The sequence below is a fragment of the Drosophila montana genome, unplaced genomic scaffold (genome assembly GCF_035044405.1).
Source record: "Drosophila montana isolate Dmon_TW-CO22-7 unplaced genomic scaffold, ASM3504440v1 contig_779_1, whole genome shotgun sequence".
NCBI lineage: Eukaryota > Metazoa > Arthropoda > Insecta > Diptera > Drosophilidae > Drosophila > Drosophila montana.
In genome coordinates, this window is record NW_026999075.1 from 480,434 (window position 1) to 499,554 (window position 19,121).

General features: G+C 36.8%; 1 protein-coding gene and 1 non-coding gene across 4 annotated transcripts in view; one reads left to right on the top strand and one right to left on the bottom strand.

Annotated features, from left to right (window-relative positions):
• Positions 1 to 376: 376 nt before the first annotated feature.
• On the top strand, positions 377 to 483 carry LOC135439930 (U6 spliceosomal RNA). Its single transcript, XR_010438213.1, has one exon. It is a non-coding gene; the product is annotated as a U6 spliceosomal RNA (small nuclear RNA).
• A 74-nt stretch (positions 484 to 557) lies between these two features.
• Positions 558 to 19,121, bottom strand: part of REPTOR (repressed by TOR) — a 32,954-nt gene continuing 14,390 nt past the window's right edge. For 2 of the 3 annotated variants that reach the window (XM_064698535.1, XM_064698536.1), the window contains 5 exons: positions 5,387 to 7,360; positions 5,086 to 5,309; positions 4,172 to 4,427; positions 3,984 to 4,109; positions 558 to 3,911 (listed from right to left, as the gene is read on the bottom strand). In XM_064698535.1, coding sequence (XP_064554605.1) covers positions 3,805 to 3,911; positions 3,984 to 4,109; positions 4,172 to 4,427; positions 5,086 to 5,309; positions 5,387 to 7,205 — 2,532 coding nt within the window. In that variant the 5' untranslated portion in view covers positions 7,206 to 7,360 and the 3' untranslated portion in view covers positions 558 to 3,804. Of the gene's footprint in view, positions 3,912 to 3,983; positions 4,110 to 4,171; positions 4,428 to 5,085; positions 5,310 to 5,386; positions 7,361 to 18,479; positions 18,798 to 19,121 lie in introns of those variants that run through there. The other variant, XM_064698534.1, reaches the window with a different exon arrangement.

A 19,121-nucleotide genomic window follows, 5' to 3' on the forward strand; every position in this document is an offset into this window, starting at 1 on the left:
TAGGCTTATGAAGATGTATAAAATAAATTTAGGTAAATCGAATGAAAGTACAAAACTTGCGTTGAACACCATGCATTTAGTCACTCAATCAGACGAACAGTTTTATATATATATATGAACAGATTTAAATGTCAAAATGCTCTTAATGGAAGTTTGGAACTTATTTTTTTCCCACAAAAATTAAAGTTTAATCAAAAGTGCGTACTTGGCAAGTTGAGAATATGTCATAGCAACGACACCGCGATTAGCGTATACACAAACCAATGTGAAACCAACAACAGATGTCGCTTTGTGCATTTTGCTTGTTTGCTTATAATTCCCAACTGCGTATTGGGCCGGTGCTGCATTTATATAGCTGGTTTTTTGGTCTACATTCGTTCTTGCTTCGGCAGAACATATACTAAAATTGGAACGATACAGAGAAGATTAGCATGGCCCCTGCGCAAGGATGACACGCAAAATCGTGAAGCGTTCCACATTTTTTTGCACTACCCACCCCCCTCACCAACGCCTTAGCTTTATGTACATTAATGATTAATCCCAATATTCTACTAATCTTTTTGTTGATTTTTTTTGTTGCCGTCGCCATTTATTTTTGCATTGAAATTTGGTATTTATTTTGAATATATAGACATTGTTTTCTTGGTTGGACATGCATAATGAGTGTGTTTTGTGTTCGTATTCTATATATAATTTATACTTTTCGCTGTTCCTCATTATTTTATACATAATAATTATGTTTTCTTTTGTTTTGCCTTAAGGCTGACACAATTTAAAATTTTCAACACAGTTTCTTAAAATTTATTTTCTCTTGTACATAAGTATATATATATATATAATTATTTATTTATAATTGTTTATCAATTAGTTTCAATTGTTGTTGGACACCACATAAATTTGTTGGGTTATCTGATAGCCTTGCAGGCCATCTAAAGAGCTGTATAACTCGATAGTTTCTTGACTTGGAATCGGCACGGAACTGTAAGATGTGAAGCGCTTCGTTTTCTAACGAAATTCTATAATTTGTTTTGTGTTTCATATTCCTAATTAATATGAAAATTCATATGTATGCTTTAAATAGACAAATAACATATGAATATGATTCAGGCTCTCTTGTTGTATATATATATATTTATATATATTTTTAGTTCCCACAGTATATTCTTGGTTAATTCAATTTTTGACCATCATTTAAGCTGTATGTAAACCTACGACATATATGTATATGTTATGTATATCGTTTTGATCCTTAATTATTTACTGAATATGAAACTTGTATTCAACTTTGAGGTAGTTAATCCTTTGTTTAGGTATTTGACGATTAACAATTACGTTATTGATATCCACATATAAAAATTGGTAAATATGAAGCACATTTATTTAAAGCACACATTTACAATACATAAATATAATATTTATGTTTTCTTGGTATATATATGTATATATATATTCTTTTTTATTTTTTTTTTATTCGCATTTGTTCTTGTTACAGTATAATTAAGAATTATATAGGTTAATATTTGTGTATGTGTATAATATTCAGTATGCTCTTTACACATATTAAACACTGAGGAACTGTCGTGCTTACTTCAATGCTGTCTCGCACTTCATTTGCATATATTACTTGCAGTGGGACAAAGACAACCCTAAACCTAAGCAACTCTGTTATACACTACAGTATATATATAGCAGGTTTTACATGCCCAAAAAATTTTAGTCGCTTTGCTTGCGCTTGTACTTTGTGTGTGTGGCTGTAGCCATGTGTTTGTGTGTGTGTGTGTGTGTGTGTGTGTGGGTGTATTAGACGTAAATGTAATTTTGAATTCGTATTCATATCACTTATGGATTTGAAGCTCCTAAAACATGAATTTGAAAACCCTAATCAAAACTGATGGCCAATCGTTAATTGTGTATACATATTTTACAAACATATTAGTTCCATATATGTTTCTTTTCCATCTTTTCCATTTTGTAAGCCTAAACTAAGAACTACAATTTGTTTGTCACGTGCTCAACTCAGTGGGTGATACGAGTGCCTAAGCTCTAAGTTTTTAACTTGAATCACTTTTGTATTTTATATTTGTATTTTCGTTCTCATTTATCAAAGCAAAGCAACGTAAACAATACAAAACAAAACAAAAAAAAGAAGAAGTCCAGACTAAACGCCTTTAGAATGTTTTGAATCTTTTTCTTACTTTTTTTTTTAGTTTTTTGATATCAACTGAACACAACTTGTTGCGCAACAAAAAGCAATTATAAGGCTAGACCAGCCCCAACCCAGGAAAAACTTAAAACCCACGAATCCCTAACAAATATACTCAATACAAATATCACAAAATTAGCATCGAAGCAGAGCAAAACGTTCTTTAAAAAATCAAATAAACAATCGAAAATAATCAAAATGATAGATATATATCGAACATAATAAAACTCAAAGTGTGTTAAGCTTGTTGTTGTTTTAGGTTTTTTTGGTGTTTTTGTATTTGAAACTTAATTCGTATGCACTTCAAAGAGCGACCCGCAACTAAATTTAAAAAATGAATGTAATTTAAGTTTTGCAATTGTTTGTTTTGCCTTAAGTAATATATTAGGTTATTATATTGAAGGTAATTCATATGCGAAACGTAAATAATATGGTTTAATTTATATAAAACTTAAACGTATATAGTACGTAAAACCTGATAAGCATATTATTAGCCAAAGGTTTTACCTGAACAAAATCGAATCATATAAAGAAAAATTAAAATTATATCACCACGCATATATATATATATATATATATATATATATATATGTATATATTAGATCTATATAGATAGATGTACAGTATATGTAATTAAAAGATGCATCAAATTTAACAGCAAAAATGCAGTCGAATTCAATAAAGCAATAATATTTTCATTTTAACTTAGGATCAAACAGAAACTTAAAGACTGACAACCTAGGACCAATAAAAATGTATGTGGGAGCGGGTGGGGCCAACAAACATAATGAACATAATTGTTTTATATAGATATATATATATATATGGATATAACTATTAATATAAAAGTAAAAGCTCTCCATTTTAGCGAATCGATATAGAAAAAACTTAAAGCTAAACATTGAACCAATTTATACATCTTGTTTTATATAGCATCAAAACTTAAACAAATAAATCGCAGTTGTATATATAGTTATATATGTATGTATAATAATTAAATATGTACGTGCTTGTTTAGTTATCGCGTTGCCTAATTTTGTCTCGCAATTCAAATTTTAAAAAATCAAAAACTTATGTCGTAAGCAGGTAAAACTGGTAGCTAATTCCTAGACTCGTTTTCTTTGCATTACCTCCATAATTTTTTCTTTCGTTCTTCTTCTTAAAAACTAAACAAAATTTCGTAGTGTTTTTGTGTTTGTGGTTGCCTCTTTCTTTTCAGTTTGTTTCGTTTTTTAGCAATTTTTCTTATTTCTTTTACATTTAGCTCGGGGAATTCTTTTCTCTTTAACTTTTGCGCTGGCCAAATAGCTCGTTGCACAGTTTGATGCATTTATCTGTTGCACGCAAAGCCAGGCTCTTAAATCACAGTTACAACTATTTCTCACTTTCGCTCTTATCCTGTTATCATTCACATATTATCACGCACTCAAGCAGAACATTTTTTAAAAATTGATGTTTGGTTAGTCTAGTTTCTGGGTTACATTCTTAGAGGTGTGGATGGCTGGGCTGGGGATCTAGTTGGCGGGGGCTGTGGCTACATGCTAGTCAATGCTTAAGTCTAAACTTGATGGGCGGCTCGTTTCAGCGTTGGATTTTTTGGTCTATGATTTACGCAGATCCTCGAGCCCACCATTGGGCAAGCCGCCGCGCATATTTTCCAAGACTTTATTCACAAAATCTGTAGATCCGCCCGCAATGCGTATGCCCGCTATAGGATATACGAAAACAAAATCCAAAATTCATTATTCAATTCTGTTATCATATTCCATGTCCAACTCACATGTAGCCGTTGCATAAATGTGTTGTATTTGCTGATCCACCTCCTCGGTGGACTCGCCCTGACTCTTTGTGCGATGCTTCAGTGCCAGCGCCTGTTTCAGCTCGGCAATGCCATTGATCAGACGCTCTGAATTCAATTTAAAGATAAGTATCGTATTAGCGCCTTAAACGTATTTCAATTCGACTCACTGTGCTCAATTTCCAACCCATAGAGTTTGATCTTATTAGCCTCATGCTGTGCCTTCTTCTTCAGACGGCAGGCACGTGAGGCCAATTTGTTCTTCTCCTTGCGCGACTTGGGACGCACATTGAAGGGCAGCTCCGACACGGGTGTCATATCGTTGATGGTGCGACTCAGCTTGTCCAGCTCCTTGCCAATATTATGCAGCTTGCGCGCATTTGGCGTCAAATCGTTGCCGTCCCCCTTGCGAGCCTTGCCACTGTGCTGTTTGTTTAAAAAATAAAACCAAATATGATTAGAATTAGATCAAAGAACTATTTCATTTATAAGTCGGGTATAATGAGGTTACCCCGGCTAATCCCTACTAAGCGATGCTTTGCTTTGCTTCCCTTTTAACCTTATTGTTAATTCCTAGATTTGACATTTTCGATAGTTTATCATTAAAGTTTCAAGCTTTACTATTGAAATTTATGGTTCAACATTGACTTTAAAATTCCTACAAACCAGGGCTAAAAAAAAAAAATTGTCGGTGATACTCTCTGCCCAGAGATTCGCTTCGTGCACCTAGCTAACTGCAGGCATTAACACAGGTTTGATTTAAGGCCTGGTCTTTAAATATTTTCAATATTTTATAGTCAATGAAAATGTTGGCAAAAAATTGGCTTCTATCAAATTTGATTAGATTATATAATTGCTGGACCCAAAGTTATTTTCCTTTAGGTTGGGTCTCTATCTATATTGGTTTTTTATTTTTATTGAAAACCATATTTTTGGTTTTGTTTCGGGTTTGATAATATTAGGATGAAACTATCTTTCGATCCTATCCTATCTTCTTTAATCCTTTAAATGTTTATATAAAAACTAAGCCCCAATTGGTTTTTGAATATCTTTCCTATTTCGTTAAAGTGCTATTTGGACGCACCTTATACACTTTAATGCCGCGCACGGAGCAGGTGGGACTGAACACGGGATCTGTGACCTCGTTGAGCACATGGGGATCTTCTAGCTTGGACTGGAAGACAAGCCGCTTGCCCTTCGGCCCCTTGGCCTGTACATTGTACTGCCAAAAGAAACGCTCCTTGCCCTTGCTGCTGCTGAGCTGATTCGGTGTCGATGTGCGTGTCTCATCCTCATCCCCAGAACCGCCTAAGGGAGAGTGGGCGAGAGAGAGAGAGATCATTAGTAAATATATATCGAAAATATTATGCACCAATTTGACTCACAGTTGTCGCTGCTGAAATCGTCGTAGTTGTCGCTATTCTCGCTGGATGCATCGTCCTCGTCATCCTGGGAGAAGTCGATGCCATCAGGCGATAAAACGCTGCCGGTGCTAAGCGAGGAGAAGCTCTCGGCCTCGGCCAGCGAGCCGGTTGATAGTAAATGCTGTCGCGGCTCACGTCGCATCCAGATGTGCTCCAGGCCCAAATGCGTTGGCGCCGACGACGATAGACGCGACAGCTGTGAGCTCTCCACTGCGCCGGCACCCGTCTGATAGCCAACCGATTTGCGTACGCCGCCCGGCGGCGCCTCGGTTATGACCACCTGACCGGGGCTATGATTCGAACTGGAGCTAGCATTTGTCGTGCCGATTATGGTGCTGTTGCCGCTAGCGGCGCTGCCAAAGCCGCTGCTGCTGCCACCCGGACTGAGCGCAGCCGTCTGACTGAGCAGTGAATGGCGGTCAGGAGGCGAGGACATAGCCATGCCCTTCTTTAGCATCTCCTGCATGTTGCGCGACTTAACCAGCTGATATTGTGAGCGGCTGGCATGCGGCGGTGGTGTCAGCGGCGACTGCGATGCCTGGCTGCCCGGCGAGAAACTAGAGCCCAATTGAGATGGCGGCTTCTGGGGTGTGCTATGGTACAGCTCAAATGTGTCCGCCTGTTGTTGTTGCTGTTGTTGTTGCTGTTGTTGTTGCGTCTGTTGACCCTGCGATAGCAGCGTTTGCAGCTGCTGCTGCTGCTGCTGCTGTTGCTGCTGCTGCAACAGCTCCAGAGGTGGGCCCACGAGCGAATCGGGTGTTTGCGACTGCGGCGACAGCAGAAAGTTAACATTCTGTGCGGGCAGCAAATCCTCAATGGTGCTCATCACATCCAAAAAGTCACCTCCATTCAAATCGGCCAGCTCGGCAGCCTGCATTTCGGCCTTGTCGTTGGGAAAGATATAATCATCATCTAGATTAAATGGCTCGTGTTTTGTATGGACAATGGCGCTGCTGATGTCGCTCCACATGGCATTTGAATTGGGCGTCATCTCGTACAGCGATGCACTGCCGCTGACCACATCCTGAAGCAGCGATTGCTCTGATGGCATGTTCAAGCTGAGACAGGAGCTCAGATCAGGCGTAAAATAGTTGCTGCTGCCGGCACCGCCACGGTTATTGCTGCCAGCATTGTGTCCGCTTGTATCCGTGCCGCCGCTGCTGTAGAGCGTGGAGCTGAGCGGCGAGGCAGCGCCCAGGCTAACGTCCTGCAGCAGCGTCGGCGACAATGACGCAGCATCCAAAGCATCCAGTCCAAAGTCGGAGAGTTCGCCTAGTTGCAGCGGTTGTTGCTGTTGTTGTTGCTGCTGTTGCTGCTGCTGTTGCTGCTGCTGTTGCTGCTGCTGCTGCAACTGTTGCTGTTGCGCCATGCTGGGCAAACTGTGCAAATGATGTTGCTGCTGGCGCGGCGTTGGCGTCAATGTCGGCGTACCGCTCAGCTGCTGATACGGATGATGGTGATGGTGACTATGATGATGGCTCTGATTGGGATTATTGCTGCGCGGTATGCTAATTGCAGTTGTGCTCAGCATCACATTCGATGTGTAGCTGCTGCCGCTGCTGCTGCTCGAAATGGCACTCGAATTGTTGTGGCTGTTGTTGTTGTTGTTGTTAGTGTTAGTGTTGCTGTTGTTGCTACTGCCGCCGATATAGCTGCCCGTTTGTATGCTCAGCGTGGGCGTGGTCAGCGCATATAGTTCGTATTTCAATGGATTGCTGCTGCTGTTTGAGCCACTGTCAAAGAACTCCGATGACATGGAATATAACTGATTCTCAGTCATGGCGCCGCAAGTGGAGATCAACACGGGGGGAGCAGTGAAAGTGTGTGGGCAACTAATGCAGCTGCTGCAGCTGCTGCAGCTGTTGTTGTTGTTGCTAGTGCTCTGCGCCTGGCGCCCAGGCGCTGCGCTGCGACTGCGCAGTTGCTTTAGAATAGCTACAAAAGATATTAAAAAAAAGAGTTAGTTGCTTGAACTTCTGATTAAATTAAACATAAATAGTTTTAAATAGCATATTTGATGGCTAAAAGCAAGCTTCAAGGCCTGTCACATTCACAGCAACAACAACGAGTATAGCTAAGCACTGAAATCGGAATTTCTATCGTATCGCCGTATCTCTGTCTGAACTTTAAGAATTGGCATTTGCAACTTTTAAATTATCCATAAAATCATAATTTAAACACCTCGCGGCAATAAAAGTCTACACGGTTACGTTAATTCACAGCGACAACGTTTATCGATAATTTTTAATTTAAGCAAATATCGATAAGAAATTAATTAACCTCTACAACTTTTAAATGACAAATATCGATATAAATGTGCGTAGACAACATCGATACAGAAGAAGATAGCGGATATCGATAATCAATGAATATCGATAATTAAAGAAGTATTATTATTTGATAGATCTTCGATAGATGTAAACGATATTTCAAGTACTTTTAGTAACCGTAGTTATAAGACAGATATTAGCTTTAACGATTATATCGATACTGTTAAGGTAATGATACCATACACATTATAACAGCTCTTAAATATCCTACAAGTGTATAACAGTCGCTTTCGACTCTACAAAATTACCTACTTATTATTACTTATTAACGTTTATGCTAATTACATTTGCAATGCCAGATTCCAATTCAGTTGTTAGTTATCTAAAACTGAGCCGGAACTGTACTGTAAAGTGATTATATGTAATGCCAAGACTAAGACGTTGTGTTATATGATTGATGGGCTACCATGCAAATGATGTAGAAGCTCATCACGTGGCAGGTAGAGAGAGTGTGAGATTGTAAGAACCAGAGAAAGAGAAGGAGAGAGAGAGAGAGAGAGAGAGAGGTACCTAAAACATTTACCAAGGAACTAGAACCGAAATGTTTTATTGTATTTTAAGACACATTTTCATCAGGTATTCACATATTATTTATGAAGATCTTTAAAAGTTATTTTTTTAATTAAAATAAATAAAGAAGAAACTTTCACGTTAAAGTAAAACTATAAAAGATAATCGCACAGCAACTGGCATACAAATGTGATCGCCGGCTTCTTTAATATGTTTTGCAAATAGTTTTTGACTTTTTGTTATTGTTTTTGTTGTTCTGCATAAGTTTTTTACGCAAAATCCACTATATCCCCCCCCCCCCCCCCCCCCATCATCCTCTTTTTTTGTTGTTGAACCAATTCGCAGTTTTGTTTTGCGCAAATTAGAATCAAAAATAGAAAGGAACAATAAAAAATAAAACATAATTTGAAAAAAAAAAAACGAGAAATCAAGCCAAAAGAAACTAAATAACAAAAATAGGGAACAAAATAAAATTGAAGAGGAAAAAAAACTATGCCAAAATGAGTATGCGCTTGTTTTTGTTGCTTTTCTTGTTGTTGTTGTTTATGTTGTTGTAAATTTCGTGGTTCGACGGCTTTTGTTTTTCGCCAGGCAAGTGACTCCACGGTTTGTTATTGTTGTTGTTCTTCTCTTTGTAGATTATAAATATTTATTAGTTTGTTTACAAAGAAAACGAAACTTCTGGTTGATTTTTGGTCGTAAATTTAAACGGCTAAATGCATCTAGTATCTGGATTTCCCTGCGGCGCATTTCGTACAAGAGATGAAAATCGATTATTGGGAAATTGAGCCGAAAGTCCTTCACTAATTTTTCAGAAATAATTTGTTTTTTTTTATTTGGTTATTCAAGAATACATTTTCGGTATATAGACTAAGTGCAAATAGTATAGGATGCAAATACCTAACCTCAAAAATAGAGTTCTATGTAAATAATTCAAAATTGCAAAGAAAAACCCGAGCAACAAAGCCTTTCAGGTTGCAAAAGAGTTATTATGTAAATCGTCTCCGAATTTTAGACAGTTTAAAACGTATGTATAATGACTTTTGTATTAATTAATATAACGTTTATGTGATCGGTTATCGATAGTGTTATCGAAAACACTTGCATCGGTTTTACTTTACAATTAAGAAGATTCTCCGATCTTACACAAAAATTGTAAATATAATTTATATTTATTATTAAAGTTTAAATAATTGTGTAATGCTATCGGTATTTTAATTGAACTATAAAGTTATCGATAAGTTTTTCTTAAGCAACCATAACAACACAATGCCACATTGGGTGGAATGTGTTTTATATAGTTTATGTAATATCCGTAATTTACAACAAAATTAAATTACATCATTTCTTCCAATCTAAAAATCACTCACTCTTCGATATTATTATCGATTACTTTAGAAATAAATAAAAATAAATTTCAAGTAATATGTTTTTAAGCTAACGTAAAACCCGAATACCCCATTCTTTTCTCTGATAGATCAGCGATGCATCGTTGATCGATCATGTTTGTAAAGTACCGACAATTCAGTAATTCTACTTATTATTAAATCAGCTGTTTAACATTTTCGAACGTATTCGCATGCATTAATATGTGAACATATGAATGTAATGTGTACTTATGTATGTATGCTTAAGCAGAGACCTTGGAATTAATATCAGCCAGTCGAAAAAGCTTATCTATAGCAGCTTGTCAGTCGGTTTGGGTGATAACTCGACATATGTATGTATTCACAGCTGATAGCTGAATCAATTACAACAGGCCAAACATTAGAGTGGACCGACCGAGCATTGTCTCCCGTTCGTCAAGGTCATACGAGAACACACCAGAACCCGAGCAAACGCAACACACACACACGCACACACGCGCACACACACAGACAATTTGTAGCATCTAAAGCGGCACTTAAACGGCAAATATAACAACAATTCTACTTTAGCTAAGTTAAATGCTTGTTTTTTTTGGTTTCCTTTACATATTATTCCTATTGCTCGAACACGCCTCTTCAACAATCCCCCGCTTCCCCCTTTCCCATTGTTGGCATTTAAATTGTTTAATATTCGTCAAAGGTTGCCGAACGCGTCGAAGGCCAAACAATTTTTTTTTTCAATTCGAAACAAAAGCGCCCTCTATGAACAAATGTGGGTATTATAGGAGAAACATTTATATGTACGTATGTATGTACATGCATACATCTGTATATATGTATATATAGGAAACATATGGCAAGAGCTTATATACAAAAGCTACGAATGGGAATAGACAAAACACAAATAGAATTTATTACAAATTTGCTGCCGAAAAGCATAGCAAAAAACAGAAATAATAAATAACAAAAAAATACTTAAAAACTTAAGTGGAATTGTACAGAAAATACAAAACAAGCCGAAAGCAAGCAAACATTTTGATGGGCCAAGTGTAGAAGAGAAAAAGCGGGAGAGAGCACGAAAAAAGCTTTAAAAAGAGCATTACTGTATAATTATCATGACTATTATTATAGCGAACAACATGCTTACTTCAGAAAAAAGGTAATAAACGCTTTGCAGAGGAGAACGAGAATATAAAGATAACGAGAAGAAACATCTGATGCAAAACATATGATTACAAAAGAAAGATACATTATAAACAAAGAAAAAATAATAAATAAATAATGAACAAATATACATACATATTTGTATGAATATTCAAGTTTTGCATGTGTAAACAAAGCGAAACGGCACAAAGAACGCGTGGGTTGCACGTGAAGCGTGTTTTGGTTTATACTTGGGTGGGGGAAGGGTTTAAAGTACAAAACTAACCAAAAGGCGTGACCAAAACAAATAAAACACACCAACAAAAGTAGCTGCTCATGACGTCATATATGAAATTCAAATACATATGTATATAAAAAGTCATAAACATTTTAAATTATAGAAATGTATAAAAATTTTGACTCAAATTGTAAACACAGCAGACAGGGAATTTCAACACACAATGAAATAATGTGCAATAATTATAAACAAAATATGTATATCAAGAGCAATAATACAAAGAAAACAGTTAGGCCAGCCGAGCTATCAACAAATTAGAGAGAGAAAAAAAGGGCGAAGAGTGGCATGCAGCACATAGAGAGCAAGCAGCGCTCTGTGGGTGCAGTTATTAACCAATCTCAAGGTCAAAACTGTTTATTTTTTATATTTTGTTTTGAATTTATAATTTATCGCAGTGTTGCCTTTGTTTTACACACCGATACAACAAAGAGTTGTAAACAAAACTAGGTGCTTGTAAAAAGCTTTTGAGAGCGTGGGCTGTTTGTGTACTCCGTCTTTCTCTCTCTCTCTCAATAGCACACTCAACGTATGCGCTCTGTTTCTGTTTTCTGACTGTTTGCTTTTGTCGTCATTTTCGTATAAATGTATAAAGCGTGCGTGTGTGTATATATGCATATGTAGTAAATAATCTAAAGCTTTTTGGTTGCTTTGGCTGGCAGTCGACGGGTTTTTTGTGTGTAAATAAAATATCGTTACAATAACAAAACGCCAGCGCTTGGGAAGCTTTTACATTTCGCCAGAATATATACTAGAATTCTTGACACACACACAAACACACAGACAACTATGAAGGTGTACATGGCGTGTGGCCGCTGATACTGCTTAAGGTTCGCGAAAATATAAGCGAATAGATCGGATAAATATTCAAGCATGCAGTTGTCCTATAGACTGACCAGAAACTGACTTCGTTTTGCCTCACACAATAAAAGAATTTAAATTTTGTAAATCAGAACCCTGGCACGTTGCATAAGCCTCGCGACACAGACACACTTTGCATTATCAGTTTCTTTTGAGAGAGCGCATGCAGTCTGACAAAGCAAAAAAAAAGTCAACCATACAAACATACATACACACATACACACACACACACAGGCAAATCTATTGCACTCTCGCTCTTTTTCATTGCACCGGAAAGTTGGATTTGTGTTGATTTCGATCGTTGAACGGGCTCGCAACTTCCGTTGTGCATTATCAATGGGTCACTGACTAGTTCTAGTCGCCCCCTTTGACACTCGTATCACCCCCTTTACCAATCTGGCCGACAGTTCTTATTTGTCAACACTGAACAGCAACAATAACAGCGTCGCTGTCGTCATCGCTGTCACATGTTCCAAGTGCATGCAATTTTTGTTGGATTTCATACTTATCGGCACACGGCTGCTCTCTCGCTCTCTTTCTATTTTCTTTGTTTGGCATTTTGTGCAAGTCACTTTTGCTTAGTTTTCTTGTTGCTTTCGGCTTGGTATTGTTTTATTTTTGAGGTACACGCAATAGAGGCGACACGTACAAGCACACACACACACACACAGCCAAACAAATTGATGTTGAGGTAGCCACAGTTACCGCCAAGTGCAAGTTCCTGCCTCCACCTCCACCACCCACCGCATTGCTACCTATTTTTAGTGCGCGCTTTTAGGGCGCCAGTTTTATAGCTAAAAATAGGCCCCATAAACACGCGGCATGCGGGGGCGCTATTGTTTTAGATAGTTTTTCATATTAATATGTCCGTTTTGTATATCGAAAAAGGGGACAGCAAGGGGGCCGCAAGTGGCTGTCAATTGATGATATAACATGCGTTCGTCAAATTATGGACTTTTATATATTCACTTTATAGCTATTATACAAACAGCTGACGCAAATTGTGACTTTGCGACAGAGAGGGGTGAGGGGCAACAAGTGATCGGAACCAATGGATTTAGCTATAGAACTGCAACAGATTTTCTTATTACCGTTCAGTTGCGGTAAGAAATCGAAAAAAAGTATTTAGTTAATATCGTAATATCGTTTACCTAATTAAACTGAATTTAATATTGACTACTAACACAATAGCTATGGGCCTATTTAATGGTATAGGGTTAACAGCCCACATAACTAACTGCTAAACAATAGTCGGGGACATGGTTTATTGACTAACAAGCTATCAGGGCAGTTTTCGGTATCGTTTATTAAATTGAATTGATCTAACCTTAATGTGACTGTTAGGACATTAGTCATCAACATTGCTCAAGGAATCGATTATCGATTCATATCCATCCAATCGAAAAACAAACTGACTGTCAAATCAATAGCTATCGATCCCGTTTACTATCATTAGACTAACTGTTAGTACAATAGTTAACAGGCTCAAAAAGCCTAAACTAAAGTACATTTGAGAATCGCTTAGAAAGGTCGCACATTATAATATACATGCATACATATGTAAATATAGACATTTCACACATCTCTATCTTTCGTTCTTTCTCAGATCTACCTTTTTTGCCGTGCATTTTGCATTCTGATGCCAGCCTCATTCAATAACAATACGCGTTCGTAAACCACATAGAGAACCACATATGTATATATATATTTATATATATATAGAAATTGCTTGCCTGCTGTTTCGCTAATAGATAAATAATTGAAATCAATTTATATTGATTTAGCAACATATTTGTGCACAATACACAGAAATTAGCACAAATCATCTGAAATGTTAGGCAAATACTGCCAAATATATATGTATGTACATATGTACGTAGACCCTAAAAGCAAGTTCAGATATCATCAAATAAAAAGGCTTTAATAATCGAAATCGTGACTGGCCAGACAACTTTCCACTCAACCAAACATCAATGCATTGAACTACATGCAAATATTATAGATATGCACATATATGTATAAACATATTTCTACATATAGCATCCAATTTAATCGGATACATTGCAGGTACACGTGAGCTGCGTATCAGGGCACGGCTTGCCAGGGCGGCATCTGCTGTCTGAGCTGCCCGTTGCAACTGCTTATCAGCATCGAGCCTCGTGCCAGTGACGATGCGGACTACAGCTCTGAGCTGATAAGGAGGCCAGGCACACACATTGGTTCTAAAGCACGTTGGAAATTTCTGGGAACAATACACCCGCCCTCCCACCCTCTCCCTCTAAAGCGAGGCACAAGTGCACAAGCGCTTCAAGTAAGAAAAAAGACAGAATGGGGCTTCTTTTAGAAAGTTGGGAAACACTTCGTAAACTTTACAAAGTAAGTAAACTTTAAAATGCATACAGGATGTGAGGCGGGAAAACTGGGGCGATAGCTTAAAATTTACTAAAATTGATTAAGTCGAGCTTAGAAGAGATTTTGTTTTGTTTGTATTAAAAAAAATGCATATTGAGTTATACATTTATATTAAGATTTGATGGGATGCACAAAAAATGTATTGTTATCGCCTTTTTAACAGCCAAAATGAAGACACAAGTAGAAAAAGCGATAAACATTGTTTATAACATCGTAAATGCGAGACTGTTTCTTCTGTTCCTGGCGTAACGCTTTCGTATAGCCCCGAAGTAAGCGGCTTCTTTCTGAAGAAATTAAGTAGACGTCTTTGCCGATAAGCGATGCCGACTAAAAATATCGCCTTTTTATACGCCTATAGGGGTATTATAAATTTGTCATGAAGTATGTAACGCATCGAAGGAGACATATCCAGCACCATAAATTATATATATTCTAGATCAGCATCAACAGCCGAGTTGATATAGCCATGGCCGTTTGTCCATCTGTCCGTTTGTCTTTTTCTTTGCGAGCTAGTCCCTCAGTCTTAAAGCGTCCGTCTTTCTGTTGCAGGCAGTACATATGTAGGTCGGAGTCAGGCGGATCGGACCACTTTATCATATAGCTTTCATAGGAACGATCGGTCGAAAAGTAGGTTCTTGTGTGGAAAAATATTTTGTTTGCAAGATATTTCCATCTCACCTGACATTTACGAACTTCACTGTTCACACATATCTGCAAAAGGGAAATGTCTACAAGGGTATTAAGTCTTCGGCTCGTCGAAGATCCTCACTTTCTCGTTATCTTTCGCGATAGCACAACTTTAAAAGCAACCCGCGCACCTTATCGGCAGCCTTTTACGAACAGCTGGAAAAGCCGAATACGATAAGCTTCTCACGCCCACAGGCAAAACTATTTGTTAGACATGCTCAAAATGTTTGCGAAAAAGAAAAAAAAAAACAAATAACAATGGAACGGAAGTGTCCAGTCAACAATATTGGATATCTATTTTTATCAGAAGAACAGCGAAATGAAAACGAAAACAAGAGAACATGAAGTTGAGCACAAAATTCTATTCTACGAATTCTACAAAAAGGGTTTTTTTTGGCTTTAGAATTGACAAATACCAAAGAATAAATAATATGAGTCAGGAAAACAACAACAACAGATATAAAGATATAAATGTATACATACATATGTATATAGATACACTCTGTATATGGTTCATATTTTATATATTTATTTAAAAGAAAAGCAAACAAGTTTGCTTAATGGCCGCATCCGCAGAGGCCGGAGAAGCACAACGTAACAACAAAGAAAGTTGAAGGCCGACAAAGCATTGACCGTATATAGAATATAGAAATTTGTATACACTTATGAAAGCAATAGCTACATATATAGAAATTTGTTAAACAAATCAAGTGATGAGCACTTTTAAACTATGCACTTAAATTGCTCTCAATCGAAACGGGGAGCTAAACAGCAATTTGCGCGAGTCAAGAAATCGAGAGATCGAAAAATGATGCAATAACTGCGAGAAATACAATCAGCATTTCGATCGCATCAGAACGGGATTCAAGATTCCATAGAATTGTCAGAGCATTTAAGTAAATGGAAGTGCTACGAGTTGGCCTGAACCTGCGGGTTATTCTCCTGCGTGACACGAGCAGACAAAGTATCGTAAGGACGTGCTCGTGCTTAAGTACTTTGCACTAGCAAAAAATTTATTAATTTCTTTTTGTAATTTTTCTAATCAATATAGTAAAATAGAAAGATATATATACAAGATATATTTCAAAAAATTGTTACGATTCAATCTTTTTATAATTTTCCTGATATTTTTCTACATATAACAATATGCCCATCTCTAAGTGTAACAATACTCCACTCCGAGTGCTGTTAATTTTAGAATTCATATAACTAATTAGTGATTGACAGTTTGAAGGAATGTCGTTTGGTACTTATTATAAACTTTATTTTAATGAAAACAAACCGATTAAGCAAAATATATATAGTTATAGTATTATAAATCGTCAGCAAAGGTTATTAAATGAGGATCTACGCATAGTTCAGTGTCAAAGATGATGCTACAAGTTATTCGAGAAAAGTTCTAGAAGTTACATTCCATCAAAGCAACAAATAAGAAAAAATTTGGTTAATGAGCATTTAAGGTTATTGGAAAATGCTACATTTAACAAAGTAGACAAAAATCAAAAGCAATAGCAAATCGATTTGTTGGCTAGTTTCTGCTAGCTTTAATTTCCAAGCCAAGAGGTTATATTTTAAATATTAAGAATTCTATGCATCGACTTAAAGATGTTAAAATAAGAAATGCTCCAAAATAATAACTGCATACATAAAATACCGATGCCAGCTTCTAGAGGTTCCAGTTTTCGAGCATTCGGTGTTTAAGCAACACAAAGACTTTAATCATTTTATCATAATCGTTTTACTGTGTGGAAAATAAGCATAATAAATATAGGTACTGTCGCACCTAGGAATGCGCTAGATAGCGCGTTATTTGAATACTTTTCAAAGCTACGACTTAATTCCCTGCTTTTATCAAATAAACTTAAACCAAAGCTGTGCTCACAATCAAACAGAAAGTGTGCGGAAGTTGCATGTTTATTTTCTCAATTATACCGTTGTTTCAAGGATCAGAAGTCATAAATTTTCCAGGTCAAAGTCAAAAGTTTTTGAGCAGCCGATTTACCTGCCAACTCGCTTTAATTCGTGCTAATTTGTATTTGTGTTCCTTTTGGCTGCTTTATCAGCGGTCCTTATCGTGCACTCAACTGTTGAGTCACTGCCTGAGGCATAGCTTGTGATAAATATATATATACTCTATATGTATATATATATATATATATATATATATATATAGGAGAACAATGGCATAAGGTGATATGACAGTATTCAGCTGGCGCTGTTAAGTCAATTAAGTCAAGCAGTTCCTCAGACAGCGGGAGCCCCAGTCGTATACGTAATAAAGCGGCGCCTTAAAGCAAATGAGGCGTGTGGTGAATTAGAGGAGGGACTTGGGCTTGAGTTTTTTTAATCTGAGCTGCGGCTAAAAAACTGGCTATACATATGCAAAGTCAAAGACTGAGGCAGAGAGAGAGAGAGAGAGCGAGAGAGAGAGAGACGGGGGGCTCCAGTATTGGTATTTGCCCAACATATGGCCGGTTTCTAGGCATTCAACTCGATTGGGTTTTGTGTTTGTCTGCTTTTACCTCCCTCCCTCCCCCTCCCTACGATCCGCGGCGAGTCAACACTTTTTCAGCCTTGAATTTTCGCGCACTGACACTGAACTCTCTGAACGCGTTGAAATTCGAAATTCAAATTGAAATCAATTTCAAATTTTATTTAGTTTTTTTTGTTTCTTAATACTCATTGGAATTTATATAAGAAAAAAAGGTATAATCAAGTTGTGCAAGTCTAAGTAAATATATTGTTGATCAGTAAAAAAAAAAAACTAACTCGATACAGTTTTATTGAACTGACTGCATTGGAAATTAAAGAATAAAGAGCTTCGATTTGTTATGATAAGGTTTAGTAGCTGCCAAGATTGAACCTGCGTATTATATAACTTGTAAGATATTCAAGTAATTGAAGACAGGGTATCACGCAGTCGAACACTCTCCACTGGAGCACACTTATTTGTATTTGCATTTTGCGTTTGCAACAAATTTTGAATTGTGTTCGTCTTATGATTATATGCACAATTTGTGCAATAGTAAAAGTCCCTCTCCGAAGTCTTTATATATATATGTATATATATAAACCAATTCATACAGCATATAGTATTCGAATAATCAAAAGATTTGAACACATTTTGGCCGCTGTTGGGGAAAACTTGTGCTGTAGTTTTTTGGTATTTCATACAGGAAACGCTTAAGTTTTGAGCTCAATTTTATGGGCTAAACATAAACAAATGCGAGCTTGTTTATGGTTTTATGTGATCCGCTTTGCTGCAAGGTCTCGCATTACACGATTTCAATTTGAAATCTCAACTCTGAGAGCGGAATATGTGTCCATGTGAATTCTGTAAATTTTATTTTATCGTGTGGCATTTAAAATGAAAATTTCGATGTGCATGTGTATATGTTTATATATTCTCCTTATATGAACATTGTATGTATGCTCGCTGGAATACCAACCTTATAATTTAGCACCGTGTGGTATTTAAATGATATACTATATGAGTATAAACAATTCCAGTTGAGGGGACCTCGTGGTGTTGTAAATCGTCTATAAAACGGACGTTTTGACTTCCGTGTCGGGGTTTTTTTTTAAGATCACGAACACTATATACAAAATGGTTAAGTAATTTGCTAGAAATGTTTATACAAACATTTTTATAACTGTTTATTTTCTTTCATTAATTAATTCATATGCATGGGCACGCATGTGTGAGAAGCGGATGAGAGGAGGAGCTTGCTCTTTTTATATGTAAATCGTATACTTCATTGTTGTTGTTCTTGTTGTTGCTGTTGTCGTTGAACACGCTTTTTGTAGATTGGATTTATTTATTTATTTTTTTCTTTTTAACTGGGTCACACATGTGGCGATTAAAACAGAAATATTATATATCTGTAGGTATGTATAACATTTTTAACACAAAAACTATGCACACCGTGTATAAAATTTGATAAGTAAAATTAAAATATTATATACATATGTATACACTCGCGGCGAAATCTTATCAGCCTGTCGCCAGAAAGAAACATAAGGTCCAAAGAGTTGTTAAATGTACTTAGGAGCACAATAGTTCGCGGCTATATACATATGTATATACTTGT